Source organism: Erinaceus europaeus, chromosome 16 (assembly GCF_950295315.1).
Source record: "Erinaceus europaeus chromosome 16, mEriEur2.1, whole genome shotgun sequence".
Classification (NCBI taxonomy): domain Eukaryota; kingdom Metazoa; phylum Chordata; class Mammalia; order Eulipotyphla; family Erinaceidae; genus Erinaceus; species Erinaceus europaeus.
This window is the reverse complement of record NC_080177.1, coordinates 71,614,405-71,637,344: the sequence shown is the minus strand read 5'-3', so window position 1 is coordinate 71,637,344 and position 22,940 is coordinate 71,614,405. Positions and strand designations below refer to the sequence as shown.

Below are 22,940 nucleotides of genomic sequence, written 5' to 3'. Positions count from 1 at the left end.
TGATAGACTTATTCAAAAATATTCTAAGCATGACAAGACATAAACATCAAACTTACATTAGTTTCATAACACATTATGATCAAATAATCAAAACATGGTGTTGGGGTCCTGGGAAATATTTCAACTGGCAGAGCTTGGGACTTTGGTGTCTGAGGCTTCAGGTTTTATTCCTGACATTACATGCACAGGAGAAGTGCTCTGGGTTCTCTCTTTCTCTTCTTTCCTCATATGTGAAAGTCTATGTCCTATGAGATAAAAAAAAAAAAAAGTAAAACAGCGCAATTCTGCCTCCATTCTTCTTGTCAAACTGAGACCAACTCTGTAGAATTAAGGGAGCAAAAACATACACAGTAGTCAAGGCTTGTGGTTTAGACTTTATTTGAAAAAAACTTTAATTGGACAAAACGAAGCCTTGTAAACACCTCTGTACTAAAAAGGACCCAGACTGAGCAGTACTCCTCAGTGGAGGAGGAGTCTCCCTTCTCCTCATGACTATACCTTCTACCCTACTCTTCTCTTTTCAGATAGAAAAAGAAACAGAGGGAGAGAGAGAGGAGAAAGATACCACAGCATTTATGTTTCCTCCCGTGTGGTGAAGACTGGACTCAAACCTGAGTTTAGTGCATGACAAAGCAGACATACTATCCAGGCAAGCTACCTTTCTAGTCCAGTTTTTGTTTTTCTAAACCTTACAGAGTCCATTTCAGTTTTATTGAAAAAGGGGAGCAAAGTTGCAAAAAGCTTTGACAATTTGTGCATACTGATTTAAAAAAATATTTATTTATTCCCTTTTGTTGCCTTTGTTGTTTTATTGTTGTTGTCATAATTGTTGGATAGGACAGAGAGAAATGGAGAGAGGAGGGGAAGATAGAGAGGGGGAGAGAAAGACAGACACCTGCAGACCTGCTTCACTGCTCATGAAGTGACTCTCCTGCAGGTGGGGAGCCAGGGCTGGCCTTGCGCTTTGCGCCACATGCGTTTAACCCGCTGCGCTACCGCCCAACTCCCTACATACTGTTTTACCACCCTACTAAACCAGTATAAAATTCATTTGCATTTTTATGACAGGAAGTCTCTACATTGTACAATTTTTTTTGTACAATTTTTTGGTACAATTTTATTTCAACCCTCAAATCACTCAAAGGTCTACTATTCTACAGTCTCTGTTCCCAGTGGACTTGCTGGACAACTCCTAGCATGTCAATGGAAGGACACCTGGTAGCCTCTATCTTTCATAATCAAACACTGGATACCTTTTCTTTTACTAAGATATGGAAGGGAGTTATAGGAGGTAGTATGATGTAGCAACTGGAGAAAAACCAAAATATCATCATACAACCAATATTTTAAGGGCTGGAGGCAGTTTTGAGTGTCAGACCTTCAGCTCTACAGAAACAATAAAACTCAACCTCACAAAGGAACTTGGAACTCATCACTTAGCATCAGCCTCTGACTTGGTGTTCTGATCACCCACTGGTCAGATGCCTAACAGCAGAAATACCTCAGCAGCCATGGAAGAGGGGGTGTCCTGAAAGGTCTGAATATGACTGTTAACTGCTGTAAGAAATAACTAGTTAAACATAATAAGCTTCCATTACTTCAGTGACAAGAATTTGATACTATTACTTTTGCAGTCAATATGCATATAATGATCTAGGCAAAAGAACAAACCCAGTAACAGTGCTGGGCCAAATTCCCTTCCAGTAATGCAGGATTGAGGAGATGAAAAGGTGTGTTTAAACAGAGACACCCTCGCGCCCCCCCCCCCCCATAATGAGCATGAATCAGATACCCTGAACTTACTGGTTTAGAGTTATGGGACTGGAATAAGAGCCATGCCAGCCTTCAGAGTGGCTCTCAGGGAACTTCTGAAGGGATTCAGGACATACTCATCCAAAATAAGGAAACTCGGAATATTGAATATTTCAAACGGAAGTCATTTATAAAAATGGCATGCATGAGAAGACCTTCTGCTCTTACCCTGAAGTAGGCCATAAGCTCTTTGTATGAGAGATGGCCTCCTTACTCCCAGAGAAAGGGAATGCTCTTGGACCCAATAAAGGAAAGGCACTAGGAGGAAAATGGAGGAATAGGACTTGCTAAGTTTCCCCCTCAGTTTGCTGTACTTGGCTCCTACCCCTTGCTCAGTCACAACTTCCTATGACTTCCAACTCTTCATCAAATCTACAACTAAAATACTTAGGTCTAACCTCTTCTTTGGGTCTCCATTTCCTTAGTAAGACTCCTGTGTTATATAAAACTTACATCAAATAAATGGTCATAAATTTTCTCTGTTCATCTGTCTTTTGTCAAGGGCCCAACCAAGAAGGCAAAGACATTTTCCTCCCCTACACTTTTAAGATTTGGAGTAATTTAAGAGATAAGAGCAGTAATGCTCATGTTTATGCCATCTCCTCTGCTCACCATCGTGTGTGTGTGTGTGTGTGTGTGTGTGTGTGTGTGTGTAACTGAGCCTTGCCCATGCATGATTTCATTGCTTCAAGGCATTTACTCTAACCTGGGTCTTGAACGTGACAACAGGTGTTCCATCCAGTGAGTTGTCTCTATGACCCTAAATTCATTGAACTCAAAGAAGTGTTCATGGGAACCCCTTTTTCTCATTTATTTATTTATAAGAGAGAGAAAGAGAGAAAGAAAGAGAACCAGAACATCACCCCAGCATACGTAGCACTGGGGGAAGAATTCAGTACTTCATATTATCTTCTTTCATCACTCTAGCACCTTTGGTTGAAAGACAGGAACTTGCCTTCATGGATTAAGACAAATGGAAATTTCATCTCTGAAATCAGGCAAAAGTCCAGTCTTAAGACTTGGACATTGGATGCAAACCAGCATCAAGTGACAACAATTCTCTCACTAGGAATGGATATGAAAAAGTCACTGTGGGAGTGTTCAGGGTGGTATGGCCATAGACTGGTGTTCACAATTGATGAAGCAATATTGCTATATTATTATCAACCACAAGCCCACAGTGTACATTTGAATTCCTTTTTTGCGTGCACACAATTCTATAGGCCTCAACAAATGCGTACAATCATCACAGAGGAGGAAAAATGTTCAGACTACTTTGGGTCCCTAGTGGATCTGAAAATTAAACCGAAATAGGTTACAAGAGAAAAGCTTGCATGTTTTATTAAAATTTTAGATGTTCACAGGAGTCTGTTAGAGAAGTGATTGGAACTGGAAGTTTTTACACCTCTTGGATAAAGAAACAGTTTGTGAAGAATTGGGCAAAGGTAGTACATGGTGAATGGATGGGAAAAAAAAGAGACTAGAGGGTAGGGGAGACAGCATATGGTTATGCAAACAGACTCTCATGCCTGAGGTCCCGAGGTCCCAGGTTCAATCCCCTGCACCGTGGTAAGCCAGAGCTGAGCAGTGCTCTGATAAAGAAAAAAAAGAAAAGGCTAGAGGTGGGCACCCATGAAAGAGGCCTTTCCCTTAGCCTTCTACAAGACAATGAGTTTCTGAGTAAGGATAGTGCAGTGCTTTTCTAATACCCAATAAAGAGAACTGGGAAAACCTGAGAAGCAAATACTGTAAATTTGTCTCTCCTTTAGGTTTGGGGGTGGTCTTACCACACACAGTTCCCTCTTGGAGATACCTTTGCTATCTCTTCACTGCTAACAAATTTCTACTTAGATAAGTGCTAGGAAATCCTTAATCCTCAAAATTCAGCCCAGGTGTTGGCCCGTCAACAATCCTTCCTCATTACTTGGGTCTCAGGGTGGTCTGCAGTTTGCTCCACCACAACTGAGCATGTGGCTGATACTTGCTAATTATAATGTACTAATCTATTTTCCTGATTGATGCTCTCAGTCAGTAAATGAGATCTTTAATCTGAATTAAAGCTTAGTCTCTGGCCCAGTAAACAGCTGCAGAAATAAATGCTTCATTCAAGGGACTCTTGCTGGTGAAGTAAGGCAATGAATATAGAGGTCCCCTTTGAACTCTGCTGGTCAGGTCACAGAAAATTGCCCTCAGTGAAGAATCACAGGAAACTCTGTCAGGTTTCAGGGAGGGCTGGCAGGAATTGCAGCAAAGCAGGAGTGAGAGAGAGAAAGATTCACACACAGGCACGTGCAGACCCTCAAAGAGGGAACCCTGATTTTCCAGGCCTTCCTAGTTTTATAATGGGCCCAGGTTGAGGTAAGTGTGCTGAGTCACAGACAGCTGAGCCACACTGTCTCTTGGACTTCTACCCCCTCCCTCCCTAATAATGATTAACTTTAGCCATGACCACTGGTATGCATGTCTGCACACTCTGGCCCCAAACGAATGGGAGAGGAGAGGGGATATTTGGTTGCTGCTCTGAGCCATCTTGGAGTCTAGTCTGTCTTCCATGTTACATGAGGACGACTCGGGGCCAGCTCTGATTTCTGGTTATGTATACTTTCAAAAACTTATTTATATTTAATTTAATTTATTTATTTTGGGAAGAGACAAGGGGATCCAGATGGAGAGAGACCAAGAAACATCTGCAGCACTGCTTCACCACTTGTGAAGCTTCCCCCCTGCAGGAGGGGACGGGGGCTTGAATCTGGATCCTTGCACACTGTAATGTGAGCGCTATCAGATGTGCTAGCAATGGCCCTCTGCCCCTTTGAGAAAAAATTGTATCTATTTCTTTTGATTACAGAGATAAAGGAGGGGGAACAGAATACTGCTCAGCTCTGGCTTATGGTGGTGCTAGGGACTGAATTAGGGACCTCAGAGCCTCAGGGATGAGAGTCTTTTTGTATAACCATTATGCTATCTCCCCAGCCATTATGTATGCTTTCCATTGCCCTCTAGCACTATCCATGTGTGGCAAGCAGGAGTCTCTGACCTTACATACCCCCTAACAGAATTCCCAACATGCCAAGTATATGACAAGACCAGAGTGACCTGGCCTGGTGCATTTTTCTCTTAAGGAACCGAAATCATAAAGCTTCAAAAATCTGAAGCTTCGGATGAGGAAGGAAACATTTTGACAAGTGTCAGGAAGAAATCAGTTCCTCAAAACTGTGAGTTTCGAGTCACACAGTATTTTTAAGTAGGTTAACTAACTCTTCTGCCTGTGTTTGGTGATTAAGGATACCATGTTAAACTGCTAAACGTGGAAGTCAAAGAATCTCATTCTCACAGTGTAAAAGAAGTTTGTCTGTCAAGTCCTCTTAGGTTTCTCTCTCCTTGATTCAGAACCCTCCCCATCCCCGTCACTGCAGGCCACTCTGGCAGGCACTCACAACAGACCAAGCAGCTGAGTCAGACTCATTGCTGCTTCTCTCCTCAGCAGAAGCCCCGACCTGAAGACCAGGTAAGACGAATCTCTGGTGGTGGGGGGGGGGGGGGGCTGAGCAGAGAACAGAGTAGCCTGGATGGCTGGATGGTCCAAGCCAAATCCATGAAGGGTACGTTCAAGAGAGAAGAGACAAGGCTTCTGAGATGGGGTCCACCGAGAACGTGAGAGCAGGACAACAAGAATAGGGCTTGCCCTTCAGAGAAACATTCTCCTTACTTCATCTATCTCCTCAGAAGGCTTCAGGCTTTTCACACAATGGTGAGACTTGCACTGGTGAAATAGTTTACCTGGGATGGCCTCTGATTCCTCATGTGTGCAACCCAGGTTGAAGGCCCCCACTCCCAATAGCACTGGGGGAAGATTTGATGTTGTAATTTTTCTCTTTCTGCCTCTCTCTGAAAAAGTCAGTTCAGAGCAGTGACAAGAAGGAAGAAAAAAAAGTAAGCCACAAGAGAGAAAGATTTTTTTTTTAATTTTTACTTATTTATTAGGTAGAGACATCCAGAAATTGAGAGGGGAAAGGGGATGATAGGAAGGGAGAAAGACAAAGAGACACCTGCAGCCCTGCTTCACCACTAGCAAAGCTTTCCCCTTGCAAGTCGGGGCCGGGGGCTTGAACCTGGGTCCCTGTGCACTGTAACATGTGTAATCTAACCAGGTGCACCACCACCTGGCCCCAATTGTTTGTTTGTTTTAAATATTTATTTATTCATTCCCTTTTTGTTACCCTTGTTATTTTATTGTTGTAGTTATTATTGTTGTCTGTCGTCATGAGAAATGGAGAGAGGAGGGGAAGACAGAGAGGGGGAGAGAAAGACAGACACCTGCAGACCTGCTTCACCGCCTGTGAAGCGACGCCTCTGCAAGTGGGGAGCCGGGGGCTCGAACCGGGATCCTTACACCGGTCCTTGCACTTTGTGCCACGTGCGCTTAACCCGCTGCGCTACCGCCCGACTCCCTGTTTGTTTTTTTAAGAGCTAGAAATCTTTAAAGGGCTAAGAAAATTTCAGTGGTTAGGAATAAGAATTCTGCTGTGATTGCTTCTGCAACTACCGCTCTCAACTAGTGCAACCCCCTTCCCTCTCTCTAAGCAGACAAGATGGTGGCAGATCTTCTGGGACGCTTTCCTCTCCTCCTGTTCCTGCTGGGGTTCTGGGGGCCAGTGCACCTGCAGCACACTAAGCTAGAGAATCTCACCAGGGCCCAGTGGTTCGAAATTCAACACATACACCCGACCCCTCTCCAGTGTAACAACGCCATGCGCGGTGTCAATAATTACACCCAGCACTGTAAGCCTGTGAACACCTTTCTGCACGACTCCTTCCGGAATGTAGCTGCCACATGCGCCTTGCCTACTATTGTCTGCAAGAACGGTCAAAACAACTGCCACAACAGTTCCGCGCCCATCATGATGACTAAGTGCACGCTCACCTCGAGGATGCAGTACCCTAACTGCCAGTACAGCGGCAGTGGTCCTAAGAGCAACTTCTATGTCATTGCCTGTGATCGTCCTCAAAAGAACGACCCTCCATATCCGCTGGTCCCTGTGCATTTAGATTAGGTTGTTTCAACTTCCCATCAATTTTCCCCACCGTTGACAGAGATACTCTTATGCCGTCTTAGCTGTCAAACTTTTTTCCTTTCTCTTATTTCCTTCCCTTTCCCCATAAAAGAATGAAGAGTATCCCCAGAGTTGGAACAAACATAAGTAGGATTCTTTTGAAACTCTGTGTTTTGTGAAAGGAACAGTGGGGAAGAGGGTACACATGGATCCAGGCCCCCTATTTTTAACTAAAGAACTTCTGCTAAGATTGTCAAACTGTGTTCACAACAATAAAGCTACTTTCTGTTGCATCCTGAGTGACAGCTTGCTTGAGATCCCTTTCACATCGTTGGTGGTCTGAAATGAACTAGGACTGCCCATGTCAGTACTCCTTGGAGAGTTGTTTTGGCTCTCGGCAAAATTTGAGTTTTTTTTTCTTTCTTTCTTTTTAGTTTTCAGGGTTTCTACCTTCACCCTCACCCCTCTGTCTTTGAAGTTCTGACGTAAGAATGTTCTCCCCCCACCCCAACTCTTCTCATAATTTCACGTTTCTCTTCAAACCACTGCTTACATCTACTTGGCATTGAAATTTCAGTGTAGTTGGGTGGTAGCACAGTGGGTTAAGTGCACGTGGCGCAAAGCGCAAGGACCAGCATAAGGATCCCGGTTTAGTCCCCCGGCTCCCCACCTGCAGGGCAGTCACTTTACAGGCGGTGAAGCAGGTTTGCAGGTGTCTATCCTTCTCTCCTCTCTCCATTTCTTTCTGTCCTATCCAACAACAACGACATCAATAACAGCAATGATAATAACTACAACAACGATAAAGCAACAAAAGGGAAAAAATGGCCTCCAGGAGCAGTGGATTCGTGGTGCAGCCACCGAGCCCCAGCAATAACCCTGGAGGCAAAAAGAAAAAGAAAGAAAAAAGAAATTTCAGTGTGTTAACTCTACTTTCACACACAGATTCTAGCACAGCAGCTGTAGAGTCCGAGGCCTTTTAGACGTACTTATATATTTAATCAGATAATATTTTAAATATAGTATTGAGCAGTGGCAGCAGCAATAATAGAGATACTACACATTAGTCCACAATAGCCATAGAAAAAGTTCCTACATCATCTTTAAATTTATTTTAAATTTATTTATAGGATAGAAACAGCCAGAAGTCAGGAGGGGAAGGGGTGATAAGAAGAGAGACAGAGAGACACCTGCAGCCCTGCTTCACCACTTACAAAGCTTTCTCCCTGAATGTGGGAACCAGGGGCTCGAACCTGGGTCCTTGTACACTGTAATATGTGCGCTCAACCAGGTGCACCACCACCTCGCTCCTAAGTTCCTCCATTATCTTTTGGAATGGACAAAGAAAGCCACATAAAGGGGAAAAATAAAGGCATTAGGAAACTAAAAATATTCTTGCCCTCCCTAAATATAGAAATATCATAGAAACATTGAGGTTTGAGAACAAGTGTTGGATTAGGGAGCTGAAGAACTAAGGTTAAGAATTTAGGTCTTAGCAGGCCAGGCAGTGGCACACTTGGTTAAGTGCACACATTACAGTGTGCAAGGTCCTGGTTTCAAGCCCCCGGCTCCCCACCTGCAGGAGAGTCGCTTCACAGGTGGTGAAGCAGGGCTTCAGAAGTCTCTTTGTCTCTTTTCCTCTCTATCTTCTCCTCCTCCTCTCTCAATTTCTCTCTGTCTCTATCCAATAATAAATAAATAAATAATTTTAAAAATTTAGGTCCTTAATTATGAAGGTTTATATGCATGCAATTAAGTTTATTTTCTCTCTATCCACCTTTCCTCTCCACATCCACCATCATCCTTAAGACCTAAATTTCCCATGGATACAGCTGTTGAATTTTTTCTCTTTTTAAAAAATATTTATTTATTAATGAGAAAGATAGGAGGGGAGAGAGAGAGAGAGAGAGAGAGAAAGAACCAGACATCACTCTGGTACATGTGCTGCCAGGGATTGAACTCAGAACCTCATGCTTGAGAGTCCAGTGCTTTAACCACTGCGCCACCTCCCTGGCCACGATATTTTTCTTTTTTTTTTTTCCTCCAGGGTTATTGCTGGGCTCGGTGCCTACACCATGAATCCACCGCTCCTGGAGGCCATTTCCCCCCCCCCTTTTTTTTGTTGCCCTTGTTGTTGTAGCCTCCTTGTGGTTATTATTATTGCCATTGTTTATGTTGTTCGTTGTTGGATAGGACAGAGAAATGGAGAGAGGAGGGGAAGACAGAGGGGGGGAGAGAAAGACAGACACCTGCAAACCTGCTTCACCACTTGTGAAGCGACTCCCCTGCATGTGGGGAGCTGGGGGCTCGAACCGGGATCCTTACACCGGTCCTTGCACTTTGCGCCACATGCGCTTAACCCGCTGTGCTACCACCCGACCCCCAATATTTTTCTTTTTCAAAGAACATTTTATTTTATTTTTTAAATCAGTTCCCCCACCTTTTGTTGCCCTTGTTTTCCTATTGTTGTTGTAGTTATTATTGTTGTTGTTATTGATGTAGTTGTTGTTAGGAGAGAGAAATGGAGAGGGGAAGAGAAGACAGGGGGAGAGAAAGATAGACTCCTGCAGACCTGCTTCACCACCTGTGAAGCGACTCTCCTGCAGGTGGGGAGCCAGGGGCTCGAACTGGGATCCTCACACTGGGCCTTGCGCTTGGCAAGGCCCACCTGCGCTTAACCCACTGTGCTACTGCCCAACTCTCAGCTGTTAATATTTTTCTAAAACATCCCAGGCAAATTTAATATGAAACAAGAGGAAGGAGCTCCTGGATTTTTTTTTTTTTTTTTTTAGTAAGCTTTGCCAGCCTTTGGATTACATTACAATGACTGTCGGATCACTTATGGTGGTTTAGGGATATAACTAAACAACAGGCTCTTCTAGTCAACTATCTTGACTCACCCAGAATACAGAACCAAATGCAGATTATGTGGAAAACTGAGAAATGTTATGCATGTACCAAGTACTGTATTTTTAAAATTTATTATTTTTTTGTTGCCCTTTTTTATTGCTTTTGTAGTTATTGTTGTTATTGATGTCATTGTTGTTGGATAGGACAGAGAGAAATTGAGAGTGGAGGGGAAGACAGAGAAGGGGAGAAAGATAGACACCTGCAGACCTGTTTCAGTGAAGTGAAGTGACTTGTGAAGTGACTCTCCTGCAGGTGGGGAGCCGGGGGCTTGAACCAGGATCCTTACACCAGTCCTTGCTTTTTGTGCCACGTGTGCTTAACCCGCTGCACTACCACCTGACCCCCCAAAGTACTGTATTTACTGTCAACTGTAAAACATTAATCCTCCAGTAAAGAAATTAAAAAACAAATAAATAAAAAAGAATTGAATGCAGAAAAAGAATTCAGAACAGTTTTCTTCTCAGTCTAGTCAGTTTGTTTAGAACTAATATCTTTTAAGAATCTGAGCATCGTGACGAGAGCTTTGGACTCAAAAGCATGAGGTTCCAAGTTCAATTCCTGACATCATATGTCAGAATGATGTCTAATTCTGTCTTCTTTTCCCTCTTGCTCTCCCCTCACCCTATTCATAAATACATTACAAATAGGTCTTGGGACATAGCATAATGGTTAGGCATAAAGACTTTCAGGCCTGGGGCACCAAAGATCTCAAATTCAATTCCCAGGACCACCATAAATCAGAGCAAAAAAAAAAAAAACTGCTGTTTTAAACAAACAGATATAAGTTTTTATTTTTAAAAAATAATCATAAAGAATTGCCTCTAAAATGACCCTTAGTTTTGTTGCTTCCGTAGTCAGAGACAAAAAGTGATAAAGTGATGACTTAAAAAGATAGCAGATCTGCTCCTCCGAGATGTGCCACTTTGGCCTGTGGAGCTGAAGATAATCAAGATGTAAATTCTGAGTCAATTTCACACCTCCCTCTCATCTCCCTCAGTTACTAGAGGTAACTATTTTTTTTTCCTCAGAGAGCACTATCAACACAGCAGGTCAATTTCTCACCTCTCTCTCATCTCCCTCAGTTAACTAGAGGTGACTTTTTTTTTCCTCAGAGAGCACTATCAACACAGCAGGTCAAGCATTTGTCTATTCAACTTTTCTCATCTTTCTGCAAATGAATTACCTTCCTTTTGAGTCTTTTTATATACTTACTTATTTTCCCTTTTGTTGCCCTTGTCCTTTTTATTATTGTAGTTATTATTGTTGTTATTGATGTCGTCATTGTTAGATAGGACAGAGAGAAATGGAAAGAGGACAGAAAGAGAGGGGGAGAGAAAGACAGACACCTGCAGACCTGCTTCACCACCTGTGAAGCAACTCCCCTCAGGTGGGGAGCGGGCCACCGGATCGTTAAGCTGGTCCTTGCGCTTTGCATCACCTGCACTTAACCTGCTGCGCTACTACCCAATTCCCCCCTTCCTTCCTTTTGAAGTCCCTGGTTCTCTTACCTTTCCTTAGTTCAAGGTGGTGTAGCAAGCCTGAGTTGCTACGTTACCTTTTTAATCTGATGTCTTTACTGGGTCTTCTTATGTGTACAGGTAATTACAATTACAGACGAAACTTTGAGTAAGAGTGAGAGGTCAGGGATGGTTTCCTGGAGGAAATGAAAAGAGTTGATTTGAGATTTTAAAGACGAAATCTTTAAAGAAGATTTTACAGATGAAAGTTTGAGTAAGAGCGAGAGGTCAGGGATGGTCTCCTGGAGGAAGTGAAAAGTGTTGATTTGCGATTTTAAAAGTCAGTACTGTTTCAAGGGAATTTTTCCAGTTTACAGATGAAGAAACTAAATTTTAGAAATAAATTTACCCAAACTAGTAACAAAAGTAAACTAAGAACTTGAAATCAGTTATGATTGTGTTAAAAAAAAATCCCTTAATCATAACAAAAATTACCAAAGGAAAAAAACATTTCTTTCACAATTCTTGGAAGTGAAATGTTGAACAACATTAACAGCTTTCATCAGAAATGAAGAAATCCCACTCCCCCCACCATTACACACCATCTTCCTTATGACAGTTAACTAACAACTGCTGATAAACTCATAGTAGCCAAAACTGAAGTGTTTTAAAGAGTCTGGAATTCCTTCAGTGTTGTGTTACAATGTTTTAAAAATACTTTATTTATTATTGGATAGAGACAGAGAGAAATTGGGGGAGGGATATGGGAGCAAGTCAAGCAGTCATCAGTGAAAAACAGATGAGCAGGCCCTACAATTATTTTGTAGGGAACACTTTACTCCAGGGACTATTAAGGAGATATAGGTTGTATCACCCAGTAAGTACCAGGGCAGGAACTAATGAAATTTCAAAACTCTAATCAAACTTTAAAAAAAAAATTGTTTAAATTTATTTTCCCTTTTGTTGCCCTTGTTTTTTATTGTTGTTGTAGTAATTATTGTTGTCATCGTTGTTAGATAGGACAGAGTGAAATGGAGAGAGGAGGGGAAGACAGAGAGGGGGAGAGAAGGATAGACACCTGCAGACCTGCTTCACTGCCTGTGAAGCGACTCCTAGGAGTCGGGGGCTCGAACCAGGATCCTTATGCCGGTCCTTGTGCTTCGTGCCACTTGCACTTATCCCGCTGCACTACCGCCCAACTCCCCTAATCACACTTTAGAGCTTCCTCAATCCTCTGTGAGCCCTGATAAGCCCCCCAAAAAACAAAACACCAAAGCAAGAGCCACAGAACCAGAAACCAGTTATAAAATATTATTGCAGGGCGCCATCTTGGAAATCTATGGTTGCCACACTCAAAATCTAATCCCTCTATGCAAGCATCTTTCCTTTTGGCTTAGAAAAATAAGTCTGTTTTTATGTGTCTCTGTCCTGTGTTGTGATTCCCTCCACACTGATGGGAAAGACATTTACCCTTTTACCCAAAGTAAAAAGTCAACCAGAGTCATCTAAAGAGGTTCAAGACTTACCCCAAGTCAGTCACAGGTTACACCTTTCCCCCAAGAAATTGATCTACTTTGCCTTTACAGAAATTGTGGGAAGTGGGGCGGTAGTGCAGCAGGTTAAGCTCACGTGGCGCAAAGCCCAAGGACAGATGTAAGGATCCTGGTTTGAGCCCCCGACTCCCAGGAGTCGCTTCACAGGCAGTGAAGCAGGTCTGCAGGTATCTGTCTCTCTCTCCCCCTGTCTGGCTTCCCTTCCTCTCTCTATTTCTCTCTGTCCTATCCAACAATGATGACATCAATAGCAACAACAACTACAACAATAAAACAAGGGCAACAATAAAAAAGGGAATAAATAAATAAGTAGTCTAATAAAAAGAAAGAAATTGCTGTGATAACCAGTGGTGTTTTTGCTTAAAATTTTGTTTTATTTCCTGTGAGATGGAAATAGAAACTTGGGGAAGAAGGGGTGAAAGGAAAGGAGAATAAGAAGGAAAAAAAGGGCCAGGAGGTGGCGCACCTGGTTAAGCACTTACACTACAGTGTGCAAGGACCTGAGTTCAAGCCTCTGGTCCCCACCTGCAGAGGGAAAGCTTCACAAGTGGTGAAGCAGGGTTGCAGGTGTCTTTCTCTGTCTCTCTCCATCTCTATCTCCTCCTCCCCTCAATTTCGTTCTCTATCTCTATCCAATAATAAATAAATAAATAAATAAAATTTTTTAAAAGGGGGGGAAAAGTCAGAATACCTCTCTGGTAAATACAGTACCAGGGATTAGACTGAGAAGCTCAGGCATTTAAAATTTGTGCCATATCAGCTGAGCTATTTCCCCACCTACCCAAAGGTGTTTGCCTGTTTGTTTAAAATAGAGACAGAGAAAACAGAGAGACATCAAGAAAGAGCAAAAGAAACCACATCACAAAAAAAGCTCCTTTAATGTAGTGGAGGCCAGGCCCAAATGTGGGTTACACACATTGCACAACAGTGTGTTATCCAAGTGAGCTAATACATCAGCCCACAATGGTGTCAAATACATGCCTACTAAATCTTTTTTTTTTTTCACTCTTTAATCATTATCAGTCTTGCATGCCATGAGAGGTCTAGATATCCATAGAGGAGACTATTCTGTCTTTTGATAGTGAGGACAGTGGAGTATAGGGCGGAGGAACATGTTTTAGAAATAGGTCTCCTAAGCAAAGTGGGACACATATTTATAGTAAGCCAGCTGACAAGTTTTAACCTATTTGTATACCTGTTGTGGTATAGGGAAAAATCCTTCTGCCCTCTGGATTTTCCTTAGGCTATACAAGTCACTTGAACAACAGTATTAGACAAGTCAGCAAAAGAAAAAAAAAACATCAATTTAATAGTGTTCACTGTTGGGTAGTATGCCAGCTCCCCCTGGCTTCAGCTTAACCATATGCCTATATAGGGATTGACTGATCCCATTCAAAGCTTTGGTCTATTTACATAAATCACTTTTACATTTACATAAAGCACCACACTCCCTCCAGGGCATTGGTGGTTTAGTGGTAGAATTCTCACCTGCTCCACCCCCTCTCCTTGTCACACCCTGATCCTCTCCTTGTCACACCCTGATCTTCCACCAGTCACCTTTTGCTCCACCCTCTCTATGTCACATCCTGTTTCCACCCTTCTTGGAGAGTATAAAAACAGCTGCTCTTCTGATTAAAGACACTTGGAAATTGCTTTCCAACTCTGAGGGTTTCAGAGTGTATCTCCTGCGAAGTTAGTGCGGCACGAGTTCCTGATCCCTCTCCCATGCAGCAGCCTAGATCGGCTCCAGTTGAGTTCTCTCCAACCCAGAGAGCACTAGCTCGGAAAGAAGCACCCTCAGGCTATCCTGGCATCTGGCGCCCGGAACAGGGACACGTAAGCAGCAGATTTACAAGAAGACATCCTAGATAAGTACACACCTTTTGGGTATCTGCAATATTGTGTTAAGGCACTGTGATTTTTTTTTCTTTCTTATTGTTTTCCTGAGATCTCTCCACCATGAAAAATCTTTTCCAAATTCTGCATTATTTTTCCAGTATACAATTTTTATATATCGGGGACATTTTTCTCGGGGCTGCACCTTATATCCTGTTGATCATCATAGCAGCTTTTAAGGGATATATAGGGCAACCTCTCAAAAGGCTTAAGGACCTAGAGGCTGAGGTCCAAGAGATAAAGGAAGTGATCATAGAACTTAACCAGCACCTTAAAAACAAGAAGAAGCAAAGGCCTGTCGTGATCCTGACCCACCCTAATTCCTCTGCATCTTGCCCTGAGGCCCCTATTTTGGCATCTTGCCCTGAGGCCCCTATTTTGGCAGACACATGTCTGAATTCTCCTTTGGACTCCACAGCCACTTCTTCAGCCACCCCCATTTTGGCAGACACGTGTCCGGAACCTCCTGCTGCCTCCACGGCTGCTTCTTCGCCCACCCCCGTTTTGACAGACACATGTCCGAATTCTCCTGTAGCCTCCAAAACCACTTCTTCGGCCGCTTGTCCAGAAGCTTCCACTTCGGTGACTCCTCCTACCACTACACACTTATCAGAGCAAGTCCACACATTTCCGGTCAATGTTGCCCCCAATAGACAAAAACCTCAGGCCTGGTATCCATATTCCACCACAGACCTGAAGGAACTATGCCAGGCTATCAAGGATGACGGTGTTCATGCCCCATGGACCAGGTCCATTTTACAAGGCCTGCTTCAGAACCTTAATACCCCCCAAGATTGGAGGGATGTAACTCACGCTACGCTCCCAGGCCCCCTCTTCCTGCAATGGGAGGCATTCTTTCATGACGAATGTTTACAACAATCGCGGAAAAATATTCAAAATCAGCCAGAGGGGAATTTTGATGCATTGTTTGGAACAGGCCAATTAGAAACAGGGATTCAACAGGCGGAAGCCAAATTTTCACCGGGGTATTTTGATCAGGTATGCCTGTGTGCATTAAAAGCATGGGAGCGATTAACACCACCCATGGGAGCGGCCTCAGCCCCCATTCTCTCCCTTCAACAAGAACCTGATGAATCCCTCGCTAAATTCATTGCCAGGGTCCAGTCGAATTTGGAAAGGAAGATTTATAATCCTGACGCTCGTTTTCTCCTCCTGCGATCCATAGTCTGGGATGGAATGCTTCCACATTTTCGATAGGCCTATATCACTCTTAAAAACGAACACCCAGATACTTGGATTATAGCTACACAGGATCTCAGATCAAGCTCTTTTCAAGGACCTATGTTACAGGCCTATGCAGCTACCTTACATAAGCAAAAAGGGGCTTGCTTTCAGTGTGGTCGCAAAGGGCATTGGCGTAACCAATGTCCAGAAAATAGACCGTGACCCCACCTCCAGTCAGGGCAACCTCGCCTCCAGTCAGGGCAACCCTGCCTCCAGACAGGGAATCAGAGACCACGAATGCCTTGTCCCAGATGCCAGAAAGGATTTCACTGGAGGAGAGATTGTTGGTCAAGGTTCCATAGGAATGGCACGCCTCTGCCAAATGTAAACAGGGATTTAAACTAGGTGTGGGGCTCCCCTTAGCCCCGCCCCCAAGAGGGAAGGAAGCAGGTCGCCCGCTTGGTGCTGTGCTCTTCTTCCACAAACAGAAGCCCAGCTTGGGACCCAATCCATCGCTACACCCACCACGCCAAGTAACAATAACAGAGGGTGAGCAGAAGGAGGAACCCACGGTATGTGGGAACTTCCAGCATAGAAATAACCGGCTGGAGCAAGAGAACAGCTCGAATTCAGAGCCTAAGATTATATGGACCACCCCTGTTTTAGAAAGGGATAACCCAACTATGACAGTAAAGATTGGTAATATTCCTTTTAAGTGTTTGATTGACACGGGAGCAGATAAGACAATATTAAGACAAGCAGAGGTTCCCCAGAGTTGGGAGCTCCTCCCAGGACCATGCTTACATGGTGTTGGAGGATTGACTCAGGCATTCCGCACACGAGATTCCCTTGTGTGGGAAGATCCAGAAGGAACTACCAGACGCTTTCGGCCTTTAATAGCTGATATAAGCACCAATTTATTGGGAAGAGACTTGCTGGAATCTTTAGATGTAGTGATATCCTCAGACACCTCTGCAGGACACCACACTCACTCCTGTGAGACTGCTAGACCCAACCAGCACCCCCAATACTAACTGCCACTGTTCGTCACAGAACTCCCCGCTTAGATTGGCTTTCTAATGAGCCTGTCTGGGTGGAATAGTGGCCTTTGCCTAGGGAGAAGCTAGAAGTTTTAAAAGAACTCGTCCAAGAGCAGTTATCTTTGGGACACATTCGTCATTCTCAGAGCCCATGGAATACTCCAGTCTTTGTGATTAAAAAGCGCTCAGGAAAATGGTGCCTCCTCCAAGATCTTCGTGCAGTTAATAAAACCATGCAGGTTTGGGGCTCTCCCCAAAAGGGTTTGCCTCTTGCTTCCGCGATTCCCACAGGAATTCCAATCATAGCTATTGATATACAGGATTGTTTTTTCTCTATTCCCTTACACCCACAAGATTGTAAACGTTTTGCTTTCTCTGTTCCTTCCAGTAAATCTTCTAATCTTTAACTCCAGCCCCACGGTAGTGGGGGCATTGTGGCAGAAACATGGTGTTCACGAATGGCTTCATATGCCAGTAGGTGGAGCTCCAAGACTCCTTACCGAGATTGATGCCTTAGCATTTATGGTTCTCCAAGGAAGAAACAGATCGGTTCAGGTCTTAGGAAGGGAACCAGATTCAATCATTCTTCCCTTTTCTCTCACAGATACAGAATGGCTCATATGCCACCATTCTCATTTTGCCATAAGTTTAATGGGTTTTCCAGGACAATTAGATAATCATTTTCCCTCTAATAATTTGATGGCTTCTTTACCTTTGTTGCCTCTACTAGTACCTAAACTTTTCTCTTGAGATCCCATCCCCTCTGCTCCTACAGTGTTCACTGATGGTGGAAAAAAGGGAGCTGCTGTCCTTATATATTATCCAGACCAGCAATACCCCAAACCTCTCTTTACTGAACTTCCTGATAATTCCCCTCAGTACAAAGAACTTTATGCTGTTTTCCTTGCATTAAAAGTTGTACCAGAATCCTTCAACCTTTTTTCTGACAGTGTGTATACTGTTAACTTACTTCCATGGCTTGCTCGATCTTACGTAAGAATTGATGACAACCCACTTTCTCCTCTTTTAATTCAAATTGCCTCTATGCTCTGTTCTCGAACCCAACCACTATATGTTCAGCACCTATGTTCCCACAGCCCTCTTCCTGGTCCCCTGTCCGAAGGGAATGCTGCAGCCGACCACTTGCCTCCACAGGAATTCTCCTAGCCTCTGTCTCTAATCCTGCTGACTTTCATTCCTTAACCCATGTTAATCTTAAAGGTCTTCAAGCTCGATTTCCTGATATTCCTCTGCCACAGTTAAAACATATTCTTGCTACATGTTCCTCCTGTGAAGGTCTAATCAAAACACCTGCTATTCAAACTCTGGGGGTTAATCCTTGAGGTTTAAAAGCCAACGCTCTTTGGCAAATTGATGTTACCCACATACCCAACTTTGGCAAGCAAAAATATGTGTTTGTCTCAATTGATACCTTCTCTAAGTTTATGTGGGCTACAGCTCAGACTGGAGAAAACTCAAAAAAGCTTATAAGCCATATGCTCTCCTGTTTTGTTGTAATCTTCAACTTAAAACAGATAATGAACCTGCTTTTACCAGCAAACAATTTAAAGATTTTTGTTCCCTCTGGAACATTACTCATACTACAGGCATTCCGTATAATCCACAGGGACAAGGCATTGTTGAGAGGGCCCATCAAACTCTTAAGGCTCAACTAAATAAAGAAAAAGGGAAAATGTACCCCCCCCCAATATCCAGCTGGCAAAAGCCTTAACTACATTAAATCTCTTTAATATTTACAAAAACTCAGACCAACCTCCTATTATTCTTCATTGGCAAACACCACCCACCCTCCCAGCTATTAAAGTCAAATGGAAAGACCCACTTGATAAAATTTGGAAAGGACCTGACCCCCTGTTGACTATGGGGAGGGGTTTCGCATGCATTTTTCCACAAAATTACTCCAAGCCTGTTTTGGTTCCTGCCCGCCATGTCCGGCAATACCCACATGATGGCGCTGATATCCCTGAAGAACAAGAAACACTGCAAGAAGACTGGCTGCAAGAGGACTGGCTGCAGGATGCACCCCAGGATCCATAATACAGCATGGCAGAATCAAAAAAAATCTGATTCACAGAACTCTTTCCCCCCCCCCAATGTCTTATGCTATGACTGGCCAGTTGTGTTTTGTTACGAGTGAGTGAGTGAGTAAAAAAAAAAAATTGAGTGAGTTGAGTGACCAAAATTTTTGTACAACCCATTGTGCTCAGAGTACTCTGAAAGTTAACTGACTTTATATAAAACGGCTGGACACAGCCATGGTTTCTGGAGATGTCCAAAAACAGTCCAAAAATTGTTCATTCCTCTTTTTGGTTTCTTTTTTAAGTCTTGATATAAATATGAAATGTTTAGTCTTAAACTGTGTGAGTAAAGATGGTTCAACTATGACAGTAGATCTAAATTCGCATTTGAAATGATATGTCTTATTTACAAGTTTTTCTCCTCCTGTGTGTTATAAACTATATGTTTAATATGCATGTTTCAAGTTTGGTAAACATTAACTTAATGGCTAAAGTGTAACTTTGAAGCTACATTCTTACCAGGAGAGGTAAAATCAATTCATTAAAGTAACTAAGTGTTTAAGGTAAAACTCTAAATATTCAATGTGACAATTCATCATCTCCTAAGTTAAAATACAAATCCTCTATACAGGACATTTTTGGAGGGCCCCCAAAAATGTCCTGTAAACTATCTTGTGGAAATTAATCTACAACAAATTTGGCATCAATCTGACATTGTAAATGTACAAAAAAAAATTGTCACTAAAATGTGTTAACTCTCTAGTAACCTGAGTTTGCTTAAAAACCCAATGTAAAAATAGTTAAGAATCAATATATGGTATGAAAATTTTGCTATACAGAGACTGCTACATGAGGTCACGTAAGATGACCTTTACACGAAATTATAAAGATACCTAAACCAATTATAATCATGGAGTTATCAATTGTAGTAAACTTCTAATTTGTTACAAAGTTTTTTCATAAGTAATTGACTACAGCTATGACAAGCCTTCGCATAAAGAAACATCTGCTCATATAGAATCCCCAGAAATCCATCCTGGACCCCTGACTTCTGACATCACCCACAATTACAGCCATCCCCCGAAACCCATTATGTGACCTGACATGATCTGAAGAACCTGATTCACAGACTCCAAAGGACAAGACTTTCCTACTGCCTTTCTCTCAACCATCGGTGTCTGCTCTTCCTGCTTCTGTTTCGCCCATCATGTTTTGGCGGTTCCAGGTCACTCTCTACAGAGAAGAAAAGTTCCAGTGGCTGTTCTCCTCAATCAAGATAGATGTGTGGCATTTATTTCCTGGCCGTTGACATTGGATTGATTCTTCTATAGAACTTGCTGGACGCTCCCTTTATACTGCTGGACTTCTTGAAGAATGACTGTAGCAGTTCATAGAACTTTCCACCAGCTGACTCGGGATTTTGCAATGCCAGATCACCCCTCTAGACCCTCGGCTTATCAGGCCCCCACTCCTCCACCCATCAGGTTCACTCTGTCTCTTGCTACTCTTACTTATCCCTCCCTGTCTTGTGCTAGTTCTTTTTGAAGACACTTACACACTATCATTCTGCTTTCTTCCCAACATGTTTCTGTTCACCCCTACACTGCTATTCCCCTGACAGAGATGAAGCCTTTTACAGACATAGACCCAGTTATATATGGCCATTAAGTAAGAGGGAGATGTTGGGGAATTGTGAGGATATGGTTGAGCTTGGAAGGGCTTGAGTCTGAGGGGTGCCAATCCTGTTAGTCTCTCTCTCTACGGAGAGGTTGAGCAAGGAGGGACAGTAGAACCCCAAAAAGTGTGCCTCTTATCAGTCTCCCTGCCTCACAAAGTGCCCCGCACTCCTGATACAATGGCAAATAGTTAAAAAGAAAGGAGATGTCGGGTAGTATGCCAGCTCCCCCTGGCTTCAGCTTAACCATATGCCTATATAGGGATTGACTGATCCCATTCAAAGCTTTGGTCTATTTACATAAATCACTTTTACATTTACATAAAGCACCACACTCCCTCCAGGGCATTGGTGGTTTAGTGGTAGAATTCTCACCTGCTCCACCCCCTCTCCTTGTCACACCCTGATCCTCTCCTTGTCACACCCTGATCTTCCACCAGTCACCTTTTGCTCCACCCTCTCTATGTCACATCCTGTTTCCACCCTACTTGGAGAGTATAAAAACAGCTGCTCTTCTGATTAAAGACATTTGGAAATTGCTTTCCGGCTCTGAGGGTTCCAGAGTGTATCTCCTGCGAAGTTAGTGCGGCACGAGTTCCTGATCCCTCTCCCATGCAGCAGCCTAGATTGGCTCCAGTTGAGTTCTCTCCAACCCAGAGAGCACTAGCTCGGGAAGAAGTACCCTCAGGCTATCCCGGCAGTTCACAGGTACCAATGACCATGCAAAGACCAGCATCACTAAAGTAGAGAGAAGAAATTATATTCGAAGTTGTTCAGGGAGTTAAAGAGTGGGAAGGAGGCTTGAAGTATTAGAGGGGGAAAAAAAGGAGATAACAATTGCCTGCTTTCAAAGCTGAGTGAGACAATTATTTTGAAGTTGGTGTTTATCATTATAAGGGGAAGTTCAAGATAATGGCTAGTCTGGAGAATTCAGGACCTGAATTTTCTCCATTTTAAAATAATTTTTTATTATCTTTATTTATTGGATAGAGACAGCCAAAAGTCAAGAAGAAAGAGGGTGATAGAGAAGGAGAGAGACAGAGAGACACCTGCAGCACTGCTTCACCACTTGCAAAGCTTTCCCCTTGTGGGTGGGGACCGGAGGCTCAAACCCGGGTCCTTGAGCATTGTAACAGTGCACTCAACCAGGTGTGCCACCGCCCAGCCCCTTAAAATAATTTTCATACCAAAGAGGAACTTCTTGAGAAAAATCAACTCTGGGAAACTTGAACTGGACTTTTATGAGCTTCCTTATATCATACTTATTTTAAAAAAGAAGAAGAAAGAGAAGGAGAAGGAGAAGAACCAAAATGAACAGTTATAGGAGCTGGGAGGTGGTGTATCGGGTTAAGCACACATAGTACAAAGCACAAGGATCCTGGTTCGAACCCCCAGCTCCCCATCTGCAGGGGAGGTCGCTTCACAAGCCGTGGAGCAGTTCTGTAGGTGTCTATCTCCCTTTCCCCTCCCCCTCATCTCCCAATTTCTCTCTGTCCTATCCAACAACAACTACAAAAAAAAAAAAAGTCACAGGGCTGGATAGTGGCACACCTGATTGAGCACACGTTATAAGGGCAAAAGAACCTATGTCCAGTCCCCACTTGCAAAAGAAGCAGTACTGCAGGTATCTCTCTTTCTCTCCCTCTATCTCCCCCTTCCCTTTCAATTTCTTTCTTTCTCTATCCTAAATAAATAATAAAATTTAAAAAAATTAAAAAGAGCACCACACTAAATGTAGTGAAAATATTAAAAAATTAAAAAGATTAAAATTAAGATTTAAAAATTAAATATTAAAGATTAAAAATTAAAAAGAGCACCACACTAAATGTAGTTAAAGTATCTATCATTTTCCAATACTTCTCTGTGTTTCTCTGTAACTACTCATTTCTACCCTTCCCCAATCTCAGTCTGCAGGAGACCTATCTGCTTTTGAAATGGCACCCTCACACACACACACACACACACACACACACACACACACACAATGAATAGACTGTTGGACAGGGCTGTGGGGTGAGGGTGAGTTGAGCTACCTTCAGAAAGTCTTTGCAAAGGAGAAGTTAATATGTTAAAACTAAATCTGCAAACAAAAGGCCAGTATCATGGACTTACAGCCCTGAAAAAAACTTGTTTTTGCTGGCCCTGTCCCCATGAACTAATGAAGACTTATTAAGACTGACTGTAGGCTTTGTTCTGGGAGGAAGTTTGAGGAGCTATGGTCCAGGAAGTAGGAGGATCTGGGAACCTTCTAGCCCTCCCTGATTACCTTATTATCTAGCTCTTGGGTTTCTAGCCTTCCTCTACTTTTACCTTTATAAA

General features: G+C 43.0%; 1 protein-coding gene across 2 annotated transcripts; it reads left to right on the top strand.

Moving 5' to 3' along the window:
* Positions 1-4,936: 4,936 nt before the first annotated feature.
* Positions 4,937-7,165, top strand: RNASE6 (ribonuclease A family member k6). Of its 2 annotated transcripts, XM_060175394.1 has the most exons (3): positions 4,937-5,027; positions 5,229-5,320; positions 6,400-7,165. In XM_060175394.1, the coding sequence occupies exon 3, from the start codon at positions 6,405-6,407 to the stop codon at positions 6,864-6,866; it is 462 nt and encodes a 153-aa protein (XP_060031377.1). In that variant the 5' UTR covers positions 4,937-5,027; positions 5,229-5,320; positions 6,400-6,404; the 3' UTR covers positions 6,867-7,165. The 2 variants fall into 2 exon arrangements, with proteins under 2 accessions (XP_060031377.1, XP_007537145.3); XM_007537083.3 differs by lacking the exon at positions 4,937-5,027 and having other exon boundaries at positions 5,072-5,320; positions 6,397-7,165.
* Positions 7,166-22,940: the final 15,775 nt, after the last annotated feature.

What these genes read in the sequence shown, in the direction of transcription:
- RNASE6 (XM_060175394.1), top strand. Translation starts at nt 6,405, where the DNA reads ATGGTGGCAGATCTTCTGGGACGCTTTCCTCTCCTCCTGTTCCTGCTG.